Raw genomic sequence first — 20,109 nt, 5'->3', positions numbered from 1 at the left:
ACTACACCAGAGCGCCAGGAGTTTTCAAAGATCCGTGCCAGGGGCTGGGCTATGACACTCGTCAAACAAGTTTTAGTTAAAGCATTCCTACCGCCATTCTGAAGTGCAGAATATTGAATACACGAGGCATTGCAGGCACTTTAATTAGAGCAGCTCCCAAGAGCCGCTCTAATTAATCCCCTCCTCCTTTCTCCCCCCGGAGCACATGTGAAGATGCCTATAAAGCCAAGCTGTCACCAAAGCTACAGTACCAGCTTTCCTTAGTCTTCTCTGCACTGTAGCACAAAAAAATAGTTTGGGGAGACAGCCTGTCCAACCAGCTCTTGCAAATTTCTGAAGATGGAAGTCCCACAGTTTCTCTAGGTAGTCTGTTCATCCTCATAGTCAGAAAGCTCCATCTAATCTCCAATCTAAATTTCCTCTGCTGAAGCTTGAGGGCATTGCACCTACAGTCACAGAGAAAAAAGCCCATCTCCATCCTCTGTGTTATCGCCCCTCAGGTATTTGAAGACTGTGATCAAATCCCCCATCAATCTTCTTTTCTCCAGGCTAAGAAATCCTAACTCTTTCAACCTTTTCTTTTCAATCTTGCCTCTGAAGCCCTTAATCATTCTCACTGCTCTGCGCTATGCTCTTTCTAAACTGTCAACATCCTTCTTGAAGTGTGGGACCCAAACCTGGACACAACTCTAGGTGAGGCTTCACCGCTGCTGAAGAGAGTGAAAGAATCACTTCCCTTGGAGTATATGCATACGTATAGATACATAAGTGCGTTTTTCCCCACAGGGGAAGAACCAAGATCGTGTGGACAAATGTACTTCAGTGGCTACTTGTTTCGTACAACATGTTATTTGGTATGATGCATATGAAGTGAACAGTCCTTCCCTTCTGAACTGATCAACATCTTTTTGTAATTTCCCAGTCAGGAGGGTGCATGAGGCGCCCTTACAACTCAACACACCTTGGCTGAGGGGGCTCCCAGTCATGGAAGCTTAGTTCTTTGTGGCATAGGGGGAGCCTGGGATCCTTTACCTGCATGTGTAGAAGGAGCCTTACAGCACTATTTCAACTTTCACCCGTTTCTTCCATAAAGCAACAATAATTCATCTTCCCTATCTCCATCTGGGATAATTAGAGGAAATCATGTTGTTAACTATGAAGTTTTTTAGAACATAAATCTGATATACTTCTCATAGTTTAGATGACACTGTTGAACTTAGTACATGTAAATCTCAAGCTAATATCATTGTGTGTTGCAGTAACAAGTGTACTTACCACCTTCACCCACTGACAAATTACCCAGGATTTTTTAATAATATTTGAGTGGAAGATTTTTAAGAGGAAGTCAATTTGGGAATTTTATCATGAGAAGGTAACTGCAAATATACCATGAGTATTGCACAGCTTGGCTTCAAAACAAAAAACCTGTAAAAAATGGAACCATTAAAATTTACCCATAATAATGAACTGCCTTAAATACTGCTAAAATTTTGGGAAATATTCTATCATATTAATTAGATCCGCTTTACCAGGCTAATGTTATAAACAGCATTTCCAAAATACCCAACTCCATTAAACTGCACTAGAATACGCTTTCTCCGAAATACAGTTTCTTAAACATTATACCTTGACGGGGGGGGGAAGAATTTTGCTCCACAAAGGATGATTTGTCACAACTACAAGATATAAGAAAAATATAATGGTTGAAGATAAAAAGGGTACTGTGAACCAGGATGTCTGAGCTCTATTCTCAGCTCTGTCACCGATTAACTATAATTTTAGGTAATTCATTTAAAATCTTATTGTCCATTTGTGATGCAAACACAACACTAATATCCCTCCAAAGTGTGTTATGAATATTACTTTGTAAAGTCTTTTGAACGCTTAGCATGACAAGACAGTACTAGTGCATATTTATAGGAGTATTCAACTGCTAGAGACTAGCATAAAGCTATTAAAATATACAATTATTTCTCCCCCCTTCCTCCCCCACTCTGCCTTTCCATCTTTGGAACTTCATACAAAGCGTCCCCACTGCCCATACACAAAGAAAGCCAATCTAAAATTAAAAAAAAATAATCTTGTTAAAAACTAACTCTAAAACACCACTAAGGAACAACAGATTTCTTTTTCAATTAATACTTCATTTTCAACACCAATCCATTGCCTTCCATTACTGAAACGAGGAGATCTTTTACTATATATCAAACCAATCAATCAAATATCAAAGGAGACTGTCCTCATTCTCCTAAATATCCGATATCCAGCTCTCCTCAAATTCCAATCTCTACTCAGTCTTTTTATACCTGATTTTTAGCAGATTTTCCAGGATGTTAATCAACAAGTTTTCATTTGTGTACATGGGCAATCACAGACATGTTTTAACTGGCAAACCCTGGGCTATTTTAGAAGTCCTCTGCATTACTCTGCAGAAAGAACAAAATTATTTTTAAATGTAGAATTCTGTAAAGGGACAGCTAAGTTTAATGTGCTTGACTGTATCAAAAGATGAAACAGGATAAAGAAATGGAATGTATTTTCCTGTGCCTTGTACATGTTTATGCGTTTTCCGCAACTTCTCGGTAAAACAGGTTAAGATGAGTACTATAACTAGAAAACAGGTGTGTGCTATTAAATTCTATATAATAAGAATGTAATGGTCTATGGTGGATTCAGTAACGGCATGGAAAAAATATATTAACCAGCAGAGTAAATCATCTATAGAAGAGCAACTTCAATATGGCAGCTATTTGATTACACAGCAGGTCTTACTGGAGGTAAAAATGCTAATGTTTAGTTGTAGAGATCTGGTCAAACTGATAGTATTGTGGCTGGTGAAGTAGAAGGAGCTGTAAACTCCTTTGGGATTCTTCTGAAAAATCATCTGTTCTTTTCAAATGGTGTCACAGATGCAGCAATTTTAAAAGAACTGATCAAATTCTACAGAAACTGTGCTCTCTATCAAAAATGAATCAGAGCTCATTCCTGCAGTGAAACAAATCAAATTTTCCTCTTTATCAACCTTCAAAATAAACTTTATATAAACACACAAATGCATACTCTCAAAAGGTAAAGCTACCTAAGTGCTCAATGAGAAAAAGAATCAATTTCAACCCCAGCAAAGCAAAATAATTTCTCCCATCTCTTAGTCTTTGTGGTACTTCAAGGTTTTTTTAAAAAGAGGTTTTTAGGGCCCAACTTATCTAAGGGGAAAATGTCCATATTGAGTTCTCATTTGTTAGAGGCAGAGGGTGTGAAGTGAATGAGACAGGTGACTGTAAAAGAAAGCATAATCTCACAGTTACAAAAATGAAATAGACCCAGAAAACCAGATTCTTTCCCTATCTACCAAAGAAATCCTGTTATTATAAACGAGCCTTTTTTTTTTTTTTTTAAAGTGAGAATTAGTCATTCACTGTACCTACCTCTCCTGATATCCAACTTGAAAATGTTTGGTCTGAGTTGTAGAAGTTTTGTTTAAACACAGCTGCAACTAAAGTCAATAGTAGCTGCATTTGTAACATGTAGTGTTAAGTTCTCTGAAAATCAGGTTGCAGTTGTCAATCCAGGCACTCAGTTTATTGGGCACATGCAACCGTAATCTTTCCATGTCTCATCTCTCCATTTTATAAATGGTATATAAAAGCCTCCCATCCCACAGATATTTGTGAAACAAAAAAAAACCTTAATGGTTGTGAAGGATTCAGATATTAGGTAAAAGTTCATGATAAAATCCATGCTCTGTTCAAAACAGGGTTTGAAAAGTGGGTTATACTCTTTTAACAGGCAGAAAAGTATAGTATGGGACTGATAATTAAATACAACATTTTAATATGTAGGTAACAAGGTAACCCACAGGGAACCTTAATTCTGCCCCTTAAATCATAGCAATACCCACACAAACCAGTTTTAGGCCCTTGGCAGATTATCAGAGTTAAAGCTGCAGTGGGATCTGACTAGCAATCCTAAGAATTGCACCTCCTACCGTGTTACATATATATGGCAGAAGGCACAACTGTACAATCGTGGATCAGATCCAAATTACACTGTACTGCTCATGCAGGCAGATCAGCACTCCCAGCCTCAGGGGTACTTCAGAATCAAGACCCCAACCCCTATCAGCTGACTGCCCCGGCTATACATTCAATTTAAGGCATGACAGGAACCAGCCACAAAGATATTGTGCGTAGTTTGTGTAATAACTGTGTGGCTCATTTCCTGTTTTATTTCACCATTAATTGTATAAATATTAAATATGTGGCTGGGTTACTACATAAGACATGATTAACTAGTTAATCACATCTTAAATGTGCTATCTGTCACAGGCCTCAGATTCATTGCACAGACCTTCCTGTCTCTTGCAGGTTCTCATAGTTCAAATGAAGAGCCATTAGATTCTGTATAAAAAGAGCTACTAATTAAGCGGGTGATTAATAGAATGAGATGGATCGTACACTTATTCTTACATTTCTCTGTTCTAAATAGTTTCTAATCTACCAGAACTTTTCAGATCAATCCATTCCTACTGTAGTCCATGACCACCTAAGGTATGAATACAGGTTGCATTTGTTCTGGGAGAAAGCCTTTTATGTACATGTACATGTCCACTGGCCTGCTTCCAAGTCACTGAAACATAGAAAATGAGGGTTGTACGGGACCTCAGAAGGTCATCTTGTCCAACCCCCTGCTCAAAGCAGGACCAGCCCCAATCAGATCATTCTAGCCAGAGCTTTACTTCTTGGGTCTTGAAAACCTCTACGGATGGAGATTCCACATCCACTCTGGGTAACCTGTTCCAGTGCGTTACTACCCTCCTAGTAAGATAGTTTTTCCTAATATCTATCCTAAACTTCCCTTGCTGCAACTTGAGACCATTGCTCCATGGTCTCTTATCTGAGAACAATCTAACTCCATCCTCTTTGGAACCACCTCTCAAGCAGTTGAAAGCTGCTGTTTCATCCCCTCCAGTCATCTCTTCTCCATACTAAATAAGCACAGTTCCCTCAGCCTCTTCTCATAAGTCATGTACCCTAGCCCCTAATCCATTTTCACTGCCATCTGCTGGACTCTCTCCAATTTCTCCACATTCTGTCTGTACTAGGGGGACCAAAACCGGCCACAGTACTCCAGATGTGGCCTCACCAGTGATGAACACAGGGCAAGAATCACTTCTGTCACTCTGCTGATAACACTCCTACTAATGCAGCCCAGTATGCCGTTAGCCTTCTTGGCAACACGAGCACACTGTTGGCTCATATTCAGTTTATTTCCCACTATAATTCCCAGTCCTTTTCTGCAGAGTTGCTGCTTGGCCAATCGGTCCCCAGCCTGTAGTGGTGCTTGGGATTGTTCCATCCTAAGTGCAGGAGTCTGCACGCTTCTTTATTGAACCTCATGAGATTTCTTTCGGTCGAATCCTCAAATTTGTTGAGCTCTCTGAATTTTTGTTCTACGCTTCAGCATATCTGCTACTCCCCTCCAGTTTGATTTTGTTCTACCCTTCAGCATATCTGCTACTCCCCTCCAGTTTGATGTTCTCTGCAAACATGCAGCCCATCACTGATGAAATATTGAAAAAAAACCAGGCCCAGGACTGACCCCTGGGGCAGTCCACCTGACACTGGCTGCCAACTAAATATCAACACATTGATTACTACCCCCTGAGCCCAATGATCCAGCCAGTTTTCTATCCACCTTCCAGTCTGTTCATCTAGCCCATACTTCCTTAGCTTCCTTGCCAGAATGTTGTGGGAGACCCTATCAAAAGCCTTGCTAAAGTCAGGATAGACCATGTCCACTGCTCTCCCCAGATCCACAGAGCCAGTCATCTTGTCATAGAGGGCAATCAGATTGATCAGGCATGACTTGCCCTTGGTGAATCCAGGCTGACTATTCCGAATCACCACCTTCTCCTCCAAGTGCTTAGAAATGGAGTCCTCTTGCTCCGTGATTTTTCCAGGGACTTAAGTGAAGCTGACTGGTCTGTAGTTCCTCTTTTTTCCCTTTCTTAAAGATGGGCACTATACTTGCCCTTTTTCAATCATCCAGGACCTCTCCATCATAAGGTTTCAAAGATTATGGCCAGCAGCTCTGCAAACACATCAGCCAACTCCCTCAGCATCCTTGGGTGCATCACGTCTGGCCCAATGGACTTGTGTATGTGCAACTTTTCTAAACAGTCCCTAAGCTATTCCTTTGCCACTGTTGGCTGCCCACCTGCTCCCCAAACTGTGCTGCCACAGTCTGGGAGCTGACCTTGCCTGTGAAAACTGAGGTAAAACAAGACACTTAGTACTGAGCCAAACTGATCTCCTGTCATACTTGGGGATCCTGCCTAAATAGTGGCAGACATTTGTGGTGTAGTAGCACCCTTCCTGTTTTCACTACGCACCCCTCCCTCCACCACTGCTGAGTGGTCGATAGGCAAAAATCACAGTCTTAATGCATTAATTAATGGCCACTCAGCCACTCGGCAGCAGGGGGGGGAGGAGGTGGTGTCAGGCAAAAAGAGCAAGGTTAAAGGCAGCGCTGCACCACAAACGTCTGCTACAATTTAGATAGGTCTCTAGCCATACTTGCTGATTTTGCTGCATATCAGGATAATTTGTTCCTATGCCCTGTGCTCCTCTCCCCTCTCAGATTGGCCTCCTCAGGGATCTTGCCCATCAGTTCCTTGAGGAACTCAAAGTCTGCTTTTGTGAAGTCCAGGGTCCATGCTCTGCTGCTCTCCATCCTTCCTTCCCTCCCTCAAGATCCTGAACTCAGTCATCTTGTGGTCACTGCTGCCAAGCTCCCATCCAGTTTTATGTTCCCTGCCAATTCTTCCCTGTTTATAAGCATCAGCTCAAGAAGAGCATGGCCCCTTGTTGGCTGCTCTGGCACTTGCACCAAAAGGCTGTCCCCAGCACTCTCCAAAACCTTCCTGGACTGCCTGCACATGGTTGTATTGCCCTCCCAGCACATGTCAGGGTGACTGAAGTTCCCCAGGAGAATCAGGGCCTGTGACCGGGAAACTTCTGCTAGCTGTTTGAAGAAAGCCTCCTTCACTTCATCCTCCTGAAATATACTGGATAAAATGTACTAATATTTTTTTCCTGGCACATTTTGTTTTACACCTGTAGGGTCATTGTGCTTCATTCTGGAGACAAGCCTGTGAGGCTGTTTGCTCTCACTGACCACCAATTAGTGAAGGAGCAACAATGCAGCTTGGAAGGGCAATGTGTGTAAAAGGTTGTGCTGCTCCTGTTTTGATCCAGTGCAAACCATGAGACAATCAGCCCTGGGTCAAATGAGAGACATATCTACAGCCCTCATATCCTAACTAGTCTTCTACGGCTTGGATTTCTCATTGTTCACATTTCCTCATTTTTCTAATAAACTCCAAAAATTGTAACAAGCCAGTGAAATAAAAAATGTGTTTCCAGAAGCCGTACTGGTTTTCCTTTTATCACATTATTTCCAACTATTTTTCCTCATAATGAAAGAAAAAGCTTACAAAGCTAATTTATCCTATCGCCTTTTTTCAATGTCTCTAGGTTTTTTTACCCTCCAACCCTTCTATGCATCATTGATGATTTTAATAAGAATGTGCATATTTGTTACAGGCACACTTATTTCATTCTTATCTTCCCTTTGGATCATTCAGAAGTAAGCTGTAATATACTTGTGTCTCGTTGCTCTAGAAATTATTAAGTATTTTACCATTTCTTGTTTTGATAACTCAATTCTAACATTTGCATTACCCGAACAGAGTAATTCTGTTGGCAGAATTATCCCCTTGCTAAACTGACCCAAAGGTATCTTCATGCCTTTGCAACCACTCCTTATACCCCACTGGCAATCCAGCAGCCAAATTTATTCTATCACAGGGTTCCCGGTTCCATTAAAACACCTCTTGTTTTTAAGGATATGAAGAGAATACCGTATTGCTACTTTATCATTCTTGACGACTATGACAGGCAGTCTGCTTGCCATAATTGGACTGAGGCTTGTCATTGCCCTCTACCCAAAGGCTCTTTACTATTTAACAGCAGAAACTACTATGCTGGTTTAAAATTAAATAGAAAGTAGTTGGTTTCAGTCAAAAACAACAAGCACAGTTCAGCGAATTCTTACAATCCTAATCTTCGGTAAAAGAAAAGCACATTTCCAGGTATTAGTCATTACTCACCCTTCTGTGATAAGCTCTTCTTCATTTCTTGTCCACCTGATAACTGGAGTTGGAAATCCTGCAGCAGCACATGGCAAAACGGCACTCTGCCCAGTAACTCTGATAAGTGAAGAGGGTTGCCTCAGAAACACCAAGTCTGATGGAAACTCTGGATCTGCAAACATTTATTATGAGTTAGTGACAATGACCAAATACCAGATGAAGAAATGAAATATGACGCACCAAAGTCTGAGTTAAATAAATGTTCAAAAGAGTGAAAAGGCCAGTTATTTCTCTGACTCTTTACCCTAATACAATAATAAAATGAAGCTCTAAAGTCAAGAAGGCATTTCTACAGGAGTGTAATTTGTTTTACACCGGTAAACTGAGTTTCTGCAAAGAGCTCAAAAGGCTCAAACTAACAGTCTGTTCCCCACAGCTCTCTCTAGATAGGTCAGTTGTCTGTTCTGCTGGAGTTCCACTTCTACAAGAGCAACCTGGAACAACCATGAGTACAGTACCTAAAAAAAAAAAGAAGTCAGACTTCACCACTTTTTGTCACGACCCAGACCACAAGCCTCTTTGGTGGAAATTCCAATTATGAAAAAGGAATTACTCTTTCAATTGGATGTTCTCCCGGTCTGGAATTAAAGGGTCTACGGAGCAAAAGTATAAACCTGCAACGCTGGCTTATGATAACTAACTTGAGTTAATCAGTCTTTCCCACGCCACTAAACCTGGGACATAGACTCTATTGGCAGCATTTGAAGTATCGCCATCAACTATTCTGTACTACTTTGGGAAACTGTGTATAGTGTGTTGTCACATGGCTGCCTGTCAAAAGCTGACGATAGCTACCAATTCCCTTTTTGCTTTGGGAAATGAAATCCCTGCAGCAGAATCAATCCTGAGCCGAGGGAAACAGTCAATTTGGCAAGATTTACATGCTTCATCAGTGCAAGCTTTATGCTAAACAAGGAGAGAGCCTTTCTCCTTTCTTAGGCTGCTTGTAGAAGCAAAGAGCATCAACAAGTTCTCAGGATAAGTTTGTTTAAGCAAGTTGGAATGAAAACAAGTAAGCTACAAAGCAAGCTTCTCCGTTCTTTTACAATAGGGAATTATTATCAAAGACGACCACTTAGCCCAAGAGCCAGAATAGACAGCGTGTCCAAAGCCTGGAAGACTGAGCAACAGTTCCCTTTGCACTGAGCTGTAGTACCAAGACTAAAAAATTCAAGACACATGACCCAGTGCTGTACATAATCCTAGTAAAAGAAAACTAATACTACCCAAAGGGAAATCTTCCTCACAAAGGGAGCCCTTTTAACCCCTTACTGGAAAGATCTCAGTATCCTGAGGCTGGAATAGGATGGGGTACACGCTTGTATCAGAGTAATTTTTAAGGTGGAACCCATAGCCCTATCCCCAGCAGTTTCTGGCTTTTTAGATGCTAGCAGCATTTCTTCCATATCAGGAAAAAGCCCTCTCCTGTTAACACTAACTGTTCAAAGACAAAACATTAAGGAGTACTTGTGTGGGGGGGTATATGCTCATCACTACATATTCACTGCTTTGTGGTGTGTATGTGCTTGTATCTCACCCACCATGAAGGAAGAAGCTAAGGCCACTAACAAACAGCCATTTAAAGGCACAATGGGATCTGATCCCCAATCCCACAATCGTCTCTGGCCATGCCACACATGCATGCCAGGATGCGAGATTTTGGAACCAATTTTCAATCATAGCCTACTTGCCAGTTCAGGAAAAATCCAGGATCGTGATACCAAGCTACCCTTGCACTGGCAAGCATAGGACCACACTGGGGCTCTCACAGGCCCTGGAGCAGTCCCCAGAGCCAGAAGACAATCAACTGATTGTCAGCTAGATTGGGACTGCACTGGGGCTCCAACCTGCCCCAAAGTGGTCCCCAGACCTGGCTGACAATCAGCCGATTCCAGGTGGCAGGGACCACACACCTGAGCAGGTTGGAGAGCCCTGTGCAGTCCTAACCCAGCCACACACTGAATTTAAGGCACAACAGAAACCAGCCACAGAATTATTACACATATTTTGTAAAACAATTTTGTGGCCTATTTCCTTTTTTACTGTGCCATTAATTGCCTGAACTTATGCAGATAAGTTACTATTTAAGATGCAATTAATTTATCACATCTTAAGTGTAACATCTGCCAGGGGCCCAACTAACAGAATCCCTGCAGTCAGACAAGTCCTCAGATCTAATCACATGTTAGGTATAATAATGTTTAATGCTCAATTCTCAGGTTAATACTAATATGCTAATGCTTAAGGCTTAGGTTAACGCTAATATTAATAACAGAGCCATCCAAGTAGGCGGCCAACCTACTGGACCACAAAAAACCCTAGCAAACTCTCCATTGACCCATTTCTAGTTCTGGTGATGAGAAAGCCCCTACATGACTTAGGATAGAACAATACTATACACCGGCAAAAGTTACAGTGGACAGTTAGCTGAATATAAGCCAACAGTGTGCCCTTGTTGCGAAGAAGGCTAACAGCATAATGGGCTGCATTAGTAGGAGCATTTCCAGCAGATCAGGGGAAGTGATTATTCCCTCTATTCAGCACTGGTGAGGCCATATGTGAAGTGGTATGCCCAGTTCCAGTTGTGCCTCCCCCCACCCCAAAAGTATGTAAACAAATTGGAGAGCGTCCAGCAGCCGGCAGAGAAAAAGGATCAGGGGCTGTGGCACATGACTTATGAGGAGAGGCTTAGGGAACTGGGCTTATTTAGTATGGAGAGGAAAAGACAGGAGCAGGCAGGCGCAAGTTGGGGGATTTAATAGCAGCCTTCAGATACCTGAAGGGGGAAATGGAGCTGGACTGTTCTCAATGGTAGCAAGACACAGCTAGGCAAAGCCCTGGCTGGGATGATCCTACTTTGGGCAAGGGGTTGGACTAGATGTGACCTCCTGAGATATATTCTAACCCTAATTTTCTATGATTCTCTAGAGAGAGAGGAGAGTAACCGTGCCGTAAGGAAACCAAGCGCAAAAGAAACAGAGCGCTTCTACTTAGAATTTAGAAAATCTGGGGCTAGAATTCAAGTCGTTCCTCCTGTAAAATAAGCTGAGCTCAAAAAACCAATGCCTTGCAGGCTGGAAAGTGGTAGGAAGGCTGAGGACTTTAAGGCAAGCTCTACATGTCAAGGATAGGTTTGGAGCCAAATAAAAAGCAGCAGCAGACCACCCACTTGTACACGTGGGGGAGTAAGATGCTCACTGGTTTTAAAAACAAGCAGAATCTATAACATTTTCAACCAGAAAGTCTGCTACATCAATCCTAATGCTATGCGCACAAACTGGTACAGGATTAAATGGATTAGCTGAACATCTGTATGTTGGTTTATTCTCAACTGATGTTTCTTTTGCAACATTCACTGAAACTGAAATATAAGCTTGCAACTTTTGGATCTCAAACTGGTAGTTTGTAATGCAGAAATAAAGAAGATATTGCATTAGTTTTCATCTCATTTTAGATCTTCCCTTCACGAAAAAGATGGTATAGGCAGTCTTATCAAATAAGGAAATACTGGCACCTTTACACATGTACCTTATCCATACCGGGATTTATTTATGCAGCCACTCGTTTTAGTTTGTCTAAATTCATTTTTAGCTGAGAATTTATATATGTGACAGAATAGGTGGGTTTCCATGGCTGGAGACGGAGTACAGAACTGACTATAACTAACATTCTCAAGTTATTTAAAAGCTTTGTGAAGGTACTGCTATTCAAAAGATTGGAGTATTTCCTAGGGTGAGCAATTAAGAAGTAATATATATTTTTTCTGTACAAAATGACACAACAATGGATTTACTGACAACATCTAGTCATGCAGATGAAATTAAATTTATGAAGAAATCTGCACCTCTGCCATTAAACATGAAATAAAACTGGTTAAAGCCATAAGTAAAAATGCTTCAACAATGGGCATGGTGGCTGATGACAGACTGACATTCCTTGTTTAATTCAGAACTGGTTTGGTACCAGTCAAGGCACAGACGTGTTTAATTGGTTTGATTTTCTGTTTCAGCTGATTGTTGGACTATATGGAAGATCATTTGGGACTGGTGTGGGTATAGGATGCACGGTGCTTATAAATATTCTATGGGCATTGGGGAGCTTAAGTTCTCCAGACCAGGTGTGAGGCAAAGACTTACAGGGTAGAATGCAATGGACTGAAAAAAATCTTATGTACATATTTCATTCAAGTTCCCCTCAAATTGAGCAACTGATTACTTGTTCAGCTGACAAGCAGGAAGAAAGACTAATTTTCTAAAGGACAATCTGATTTCACTCGGGAAGTCTGAAGTTCTCCCTTTTTGCAGACCCAAAACTCTCCTTCCAAAAGCACTTTCAGACTTTCTCAGCCAAGAAATAAAGAAAAGCCATCAGGTGCAGTCTCTAAAATACACATCTTTTCCAAAAATATACTACAACCAAGTGAATAAATTTCAGAGCCAGCTGAACTCAGAGGTCAGCACATAAACAAGAATATTTCTGAAAAACCCTTAATCATCACAAACCTAGAAGTCACAAGAATGCATCTCAAAGCACTTCAGCATGTATGAAGAGCTTCTAAGTGCTACGTGCAGCAAGCTCTAAAAGAAGCAATAAGTTTTTTCAAAAGATTTTAATCTTCTGGTAACATCCCCCCAGTGACATACTGCTTCCCCAATACAGGGCAACACTACTCAGAAACTGCTTTAAAGATAGGGTGGTCAAACTTACCTTATCCCATAAGACCAGATAAGGGTCACTGGGCTAGTCTGTGGGCTGAACTAGGACCAACCACCTGTGCATACAGCACATGTCAGCCCTGCTCTGGGACTTGTGCTACATGCAGCACGTGTGCTGACTCTGCATGCAGCACAGGAGAGTGGTTCAGGGTATGCACTACATGAGACGCCTTAGTAGATTACCCCTGCAAGCTGACTCCAAAGCCACTCAGGATCAGGCTACAGGGAAGCCAAAAACAGGGCCAGTCCAGCAGGGCACCCCAAACTCCATGCTGCATGCAGAACGAGCCCCAGAGCCAGTGCATGCTGCGTGTGCTGCATATAGCAGAGGGGGCCAGGACAGGGTGTGTGCTGCACATGGTGCCTTGCCAGACCGACTGCATGCTCGCTCCGTTACAGCCGGATCCGGACAGGCCCTGGAGTCAGCATGCAGAGCTGGTCTAGTGCAATGCCACATGCAGCACATATCCCAGACTGACTCCGTGCCTCAAGCAGTTTGCATGGGGCTGGGGCTCGCACATGCCCCACGCAGCGCATGGGTTCGGTCCAAAGACACACCAGCACAAACTGTGGGCCATGCGTTTGGCACCCCTACTTCAAGGCAAAGGCTTTTACAAAAGATGACTAAAGCTGCACCTGCCTAAAACACAATTTCATAAGCACAGCATATGCCTGGCTCTTAAACTAAGCCAGAAGAAGCGTGAATTGAGGTAATTTTTAGGTTCACTGTGGCATTTTAAAGTAGACAGTGCCAGGGCAGTTTTTCAAGCACTGAAAGTAAAACCAGACTTCCAACAGTCAGATGGGAAGGCATGAAGCTTCTTCAACCAAAAAAAAAAAGCACAATAAATACACACTCACGCCTGTTGCCTGAGTTTTGGGTGCCAGATCCAATCAGCATTATTTTGTTTCTGGTCAGGTTTTTAAAGCTCTTCTTGTTAGAACAACTAACACCACTGCAGTCCAACCAGAATTAATCAAAGGGTATGCTAAATATGGCAGGCACTTGAAGTTATAATTGGACCTTAGGTTTTGGGGATTTTTTTTTTTTTAAACAAAACTGTAATATGGTAGAAAAGATAAACATAGCCAAGAATTTCAGAAGTGACAAGCAATTTTGGGGGTGCTGGTTGTAGCTGTGTAGCATACTGGCTTCTGTTTGATCCAGGAAGAACACAAAACAACTGCGGACACCTCTTCTGCCTGAAGAAGGATGTTTGTACCCAAAAGCTTGCAAAGAAGAATTTTTTCCAACTATTTTAGTTGGTCTAATAAAGGATATCAGATTTACCTAAACAACATTTTCTGAAAGCAATTTTGGGGGTTTTTTCTTTTCTTTTCTTTTTCCTTTTTTTTTTTTTTAAGGTGGGGTTTTTTTTTAATATTGAACAGACATCTCAAAAAAGTCAGATTTTCAGAGGTTGGATACTCAGTGCTTTCTGAAAGTGAGGGACAATCTTTAAAGACCTTTAAAGGCCTTGAGATGGGTACTGCAAACACTGAAGGACTTATAAATACTAGTCACATTCAAAAACACTGCCCAAGTTATTTCAAACATCAGCCAGCCACTTGAAAAACTTTGTCCTCAAGCAAGTGGTTAGTCTCCTTCTTCAAAGCTGCCTAGTCTGAAATAAATCTTTCCAATGTAGGAACCTTTTTACTGAACTTTTCCAAGAAATCTTTTCTTGATAGCAGAGCCCTTACTTAGAGCAAGGATAGTAGTGGCAGACCTAAAGTAACCAGGCAAAAACCCTCTGCCTTGTTGCACAATTAGCTAGACCTAATCTATAAGGTTTAACCTTACCTCTTTCCAGGATACTGGAAGAGATGGACTATTTTCATGTGGTACAGAGAATGCTTTTCTTAAATCAGGGTGTCAAACTCAGCCAGCCTGAGGCTACCCAGGGCAGTCTGTGAACCAGATCTGGCAATGCTGCAGCCAGCACACAGAGTGTTGCAGCAGTGGTCCAGCAGTGTTGCACTGCACAAGGGCCACCTGCATGGCATGTGCTTTATGTGGCTCCCCAACAGACAATCCCAGAGTGCTAGCTCTGGCAATGGTCAGGATCAGGCCCCAAGCTGTCTGTGCGTGCCAGAGCCAGTATACAGGGATGTCTGGCAGGGGTCACACATAGCACATGACCCGTGCCAGTCCACTGTGCTGTAGGCAGTGCCCATAGAACTAACTATGCTCCAGCAGACTCAATCAATTGAGCCTGCTCTAAAGCACTCTAATTACAGAGTGTCAGAGCAGCCTCACTGCTTGTATACAGGTGCCCCAAAAGACAAAAAAGTTTTTGTCTAACTGAAGTCTTTAGGCTTAACATGGACGATTTAGGTGACATGTAATGGTTTATGATATACAAGACATCAGATTAACTGATCCAATCATCTCTGTCTGCCCTTTCACTCTGCACTCCCTTGTAGCAGGGGGCTGTGTGCAGCTATTCCTTCCACTCGATCTGGTAAGTAATACTATTCAGGTTTCCTTTCTTCTCATTACTAACACAAGGGGATAAGACACAAGTATTTTCTTAATCATATTTTCAATGGAAAACCAAGGAGCAGAAAAAAAAAAATCAATAAAAGAGAATAGATTAATGAATACCTGGAAGAATTTTAAGCTCTGCCTCATCACTGTACTTGGGGGACCCACCACTTTCAATGATGCAACGATACAGTCCTTCATCCCCATCCGTTGCATTGCTAATGATCAGAGCTCCACTTGGTAGTTTAAATATGCGGTCATCCAGAAAAAGTGGCTGACGGGTCTGCTCCCACCTCACAAATGGTACTAGATCAGCATTAACTTCACAGTTAAGAATTGCACTGTTTCCTCTATAGACAGATGTCGATTCTGGCTGACTGATGAACCTGGGAAGTCCTAGGAAAGGTAAAAAGAGAATAGAAGACGTTAAGGTTAAGACAAACTCTCACTATGTTGAGGGTCACAGTATTATCAAAAATCTGGACTTATAAATTTAGCAACTGAAAAAACAAGCTGCAAGCCCTCTCTTTAGAATCAGCAGATAAAGATCACAAGGAACAAAACAAAAGCTACATTGCATCTACATGGGAACTTAAATATGTTTAACTGGAGAAAAGAAACACGGAGGGCTAGACTATAAAAGCCTTTATGTAAGCCTCTGAAAGGGAGAGGAAGCAAGCACTTCTTCATCTGCATCTACAGGGAGCACTCTGTATAGCAGAGATAAGTGACAACACCCTGACAGGTCCTCTCCATGCTCACACACTCCCTACTTATCCAGCTGTGTATGCTTTGGGCCAAGCTGGAGCATGTAGTCACTGGTCCAAATAAGCTCTACTTTCTCTCTGCCTCCACTGCGCACATCTATGACTATCAAGGAGCAGAGCACAAAAACCTACACTGTGCCAGGACCTGATGTAGGATCCTGGGAAAGGGTAGAAAGCTCACTGCACGCTCCTACTTCCCATGCCATACAACCTTTACTATTCAACCTCTTCTGTTAACTGCAAACACCTGAAACTGTTTACATACAGTAAGAGAGGTAAGAAATTAAAATAAAAGTAAGGACATTTAAGTGTTCTACCACATCAACATTAAGGATTCACTGCATAAATGGCATACAGATATAGATTTAATGTCACAGTCATTTAGCTGGGATTTTCAAACAAGCCTTAGAGAAACAGGTGTTAAAATCCCATTGAAATGCAAGGGAACAGCGATGCTTAATTCCCTTAGGCTGCTTTGAAAATCCCAACCTTAAAATATTTCTGCTCTGGTACACATGGTAACAAGACTGATTTAGTCTCTTAAAGTCCTCATATACACATCTGGGGGGATGGGAGAGTCAACACATTTTTGAGTGCTTAATTTCTTTGTTGTATTTTGCAAAGAAAATTCCTGATTGCAGCATTATGAACAGGTTTTTAGTGGGTTTTTTTTAATCATGAGACAGCCTTAAAACTGATCTGTGCATCCCAGGACATGGTAGTGCAGCAGAAACGCCAACAAAATGGATGGTTTTATTGTCTGCAAAGCTTCTGCATGCAGTAGCCCTCAATGAAAACCTGTACAACTGAAAATAAACATGTCCTAATTAAGAAGTTTGTTGACGAGTTTCCATGACATAACATCCATCTGGATTTATGGAAAAAAATTGTCAGTTGTATGGCTTCATGCCACCCATGCTACCAGAGTGGTTTTTAAGTTTTCTAAATGTCACACTGTATAAGAAAAAGTTTAATAAAAGTTTCAAATAATACCAGTGTGAGGTGTCAAAGGTGTTTTGCATAGCTTGACAGTTACTTTTCCATTTAATGATTCATTCTAAGGTTAAAAGGCTTGCAGAAATTCATAGATAACAGCTTGAGAAAAAGATGAGAGTTTTTCCCTTTAAAACACAAATTAGCACAATGTATTTAGAAACATTAAATGTTAATAAGTCAGGAAATAGAAAAAGTTAAAGTTCCAACACCAATTTATTCTTAATTTCACCCTATCTTTCACAATCTAATTTTCCAAAACACTTCAGAAACCGTGAAGAAATTACCATATTTACTCAAATATAAGATTACTCTGAATATAAAACAGCCCCCTAATAACTAGATTCTATATCTGGAAAATTTATAATATTGTTACAATTTTACAGGTATAGCATCTAAGTCTTGGAGGTTTGCCTTGAATTTGTCCTGTCCACCCTCCCACACTGCTACACAACAGGGAAAATAAATCTTGCATTGGGGGAAATCAGGTATCCCACCTGCCCTCTGCCCCCCAGCCCTTCTTGCCCTTAAGGGGGAGGTCACTATGGAATTTACCTGGAAAGTCCCTCACCTTCCTACACTGTAAGCTTGGTGAGAGGAAGCAGGGAAGAAGGAACCATTCGTGACCAAGCAGCAGTGAAGAGGCCAGCTTGCAAGTGAATTTGCTAGGAAAAGTCCGCTTGGAATAGAGACGGGAAGAGAGAGAGAGGGGTGGCAGATTAAGAGACCTCGAGAAATGGTTGGAGGACATAACAACACCAGAGCCACTGCCACTTCCAGCTCTTCCTCTATTCACACCTACAAGTTATCTGTCCAAGCAGGACTGCTCACCGAGGCTTCTACACAGGTCCTCGTTTGACACTGGGGAGACTGCAGATTGCAGATATGTCCCGGTGACCGCCAGGTGGGAGACTGCCTGTGATGTGAGCAGTGCCTCCTAGTGGTGTCCTTTAGGAAGCAGGCAAGAGAGTTACAGGAGGCGGCAGCAAGGCTCTGAAGCATCCTCTGCCATGAAAACTTCATAAATTCAGTGCTGGAAGAGACCTCTAGGACCGTGAAGGAAGAATTGCCAAAGATGGCACTAGAAAAAGAAGATCACATGGACTCCCAAGAAGGTGGAAACTGGAAGCTTATGACTTCTGGCAACAAGCAGAAATCTTCAACGCCACCTGCAGTAGTTTGCCTGGAGAACAGATATGGAGCCCCAGCAACAGGGGAGGAAGAACATCTCTATTGGTGGAAAAAGCCAGACCAAGCATCCCCAAAGTTCGAAGGATCAAGACCACTGCCACCAATAATAAGTGATGGGTAGTTGCAGTTGGAGACTCCCTTCTGTGGGTTATGGAGGCATCCATCTATTGCCTTGACCACACCCACATCCAGAGCTAGTCACTTTGTCATATAAAGCAATCAGGTTGGTCAGGCATGACTTTCCCCTGGTGAATCCATATCCTAATCATCTCCTTCTCCGCCAAGTGCTTAGAAATGGATTCCTTGAGGATCTTCTCCATGATTTTTCCAGGGACAGAAGTGAAGCTGACTGATATATAGTTCCCTGGATCCTCCTTTTTTATGGGCACTATATTTGCCATTTTCCAATCATTCAGGACTTGATCTTGTCATGAGTCCTGGGATCCTCCAAAAATTCATATGAAGGTGAGGGACACAGCAAACTGGTCCAGCTCTACCTCATGGAGGGCAGGACCATACTAATCATATGTGACAGACTGAGAATCCGAGTGAACTGTTTTGAGCCAAGTTTGGTGATGTTCACAAAAACCTAAAGGCTGGTGAAGAAACAGGAATAATTAATTGGAAATGGGCAAGAAAGGGCAGCTATATACATGCTCGAGGTCTGGTGGGAAAGGAGCATTAGAGCAGATCTTGGCAGCTGGTATGATTAAAATGCCTGCAGTGTGTCATGTATTCAGTGTCCCACATTTCAAAATGGTGGTGGGGTACTTGACTAAAGCTCACTACAGGCATGCGGCTGCATTTCCAGACTCAAAAGTGAACATCTGTTCGCTTGCTTATTAGTTCAATCTATGCAGCTTAGACTAACCTGTGAAAATTGAATCGACTCAGCCTTGGGCTTTTTGACTGTCTGTACTTAGCCATTGTGACAATCTACACAACCTTACATATTGGGGGTCGGACCTGATGATTTATTTAGGTCCCTTCTGACCCTAAGCATTATGAAACAAGAGCAAACCAAACGCCTTTGTATATAAGCCACGCCCAAAAAGGTAGAAGAGTAAAAGTTTTCCCTACTACATGATGCAGGAGAATATTCCTGTAATTTGTATATGCAGCAGGTAGACTTGCTTCATCTGTATAGAAACTTATGCATGTTTCCACCAAGTAAGCAGAGAATAGATGACTGCAAAGAAGTGGAATTAAAGTGACATCAGAACTTAAAGAATTTCCTGACTTTCAAATACACTCACAGTCTTCCACGTACTCATGCCAACTAAAACACATTTTCAACCTTTAAAAAAACATTAAGTATTTTAGTGAACATATCAACTAAAAGCTAAACAAAATTGAGTTTTCCAAGGTAGATTAAGTATACTATCTGCCATGTATTTTTATATATTCCAGAGGGATATGAAAAGCCTCAATAAAAGTGAGAAATTCAAGCAAACACTAGTACAGTACTAACGGAAGAAAAGTCTAATTTACTCCAGAACTAGGTCAAATTTTCACATTATTTTGTAAGTCATCAAAAGTTTTCCCTAACAAAGCACAAGTCAACATAGATGTCAAATAAGAAATCTTACTCAGGGCAGGAAATACTTTGACTGTCAGAGCTGTTGAAAGTAAAAGCAGAGGAATAAAGCACATATTAATCTAGACTTTTCAGTTAAAATCTACAAGGCTACTCGTGCAGGCCTTAAGTGCGAAAGTCTGAAATACACAAACATATAGCTCAAT

At 41.7% G+C, this 20,109-nt stretch overlaps 1 protein-coding gene across 1 annotated transcript in view; it reads right to left on the bottom strand.

Moving 5' to 3' along the window:
• NEO1 (neogenin 1) overlaps nucleotides 1–20,109 on the bottom strand; it is a 256,404-nt gene that overhangs the window by 176,237 nt on the left and 60,058 nt on the right. The window contains exons 4-5 of the mRNA XM_019533146.1: nucleotides 15,536–15,811; nucleotides 8,171–8,324 (exon numbers count right to left, since the gene is read on the bottom strand). Coding sequence (XP_019388691.1) covers nucleotides 8,171–8,324; nucleotides 15,536–15,811 — 430 coding nt within the window. The remainder of the gene's footprint in view (nucleotides 1–8,170; nucleotides 8,325–15,535; nucleotides 15,812–20,109) is intronic.

Source organism: Crocodylus porosus, unplaced genomic scaffold, assembly GCF_001723895.1.
Source record: "Crocodylus porosus isolate Cpor-Errol unplaced genomic scaffold, CroPor_comp1, whole genome shotgun sequence".
Lineage (NCBI taxonomy): Eukaryota > Metazoa > Chordata > Crocodylia > Crocodylidae > Crocodylus > Crocodylus porosus.
The sequence above is the reverse complement of the archived record's forward strand: the minus strand, read 5'-3'. Positions and strand labels throughout refer to the sequence as shown.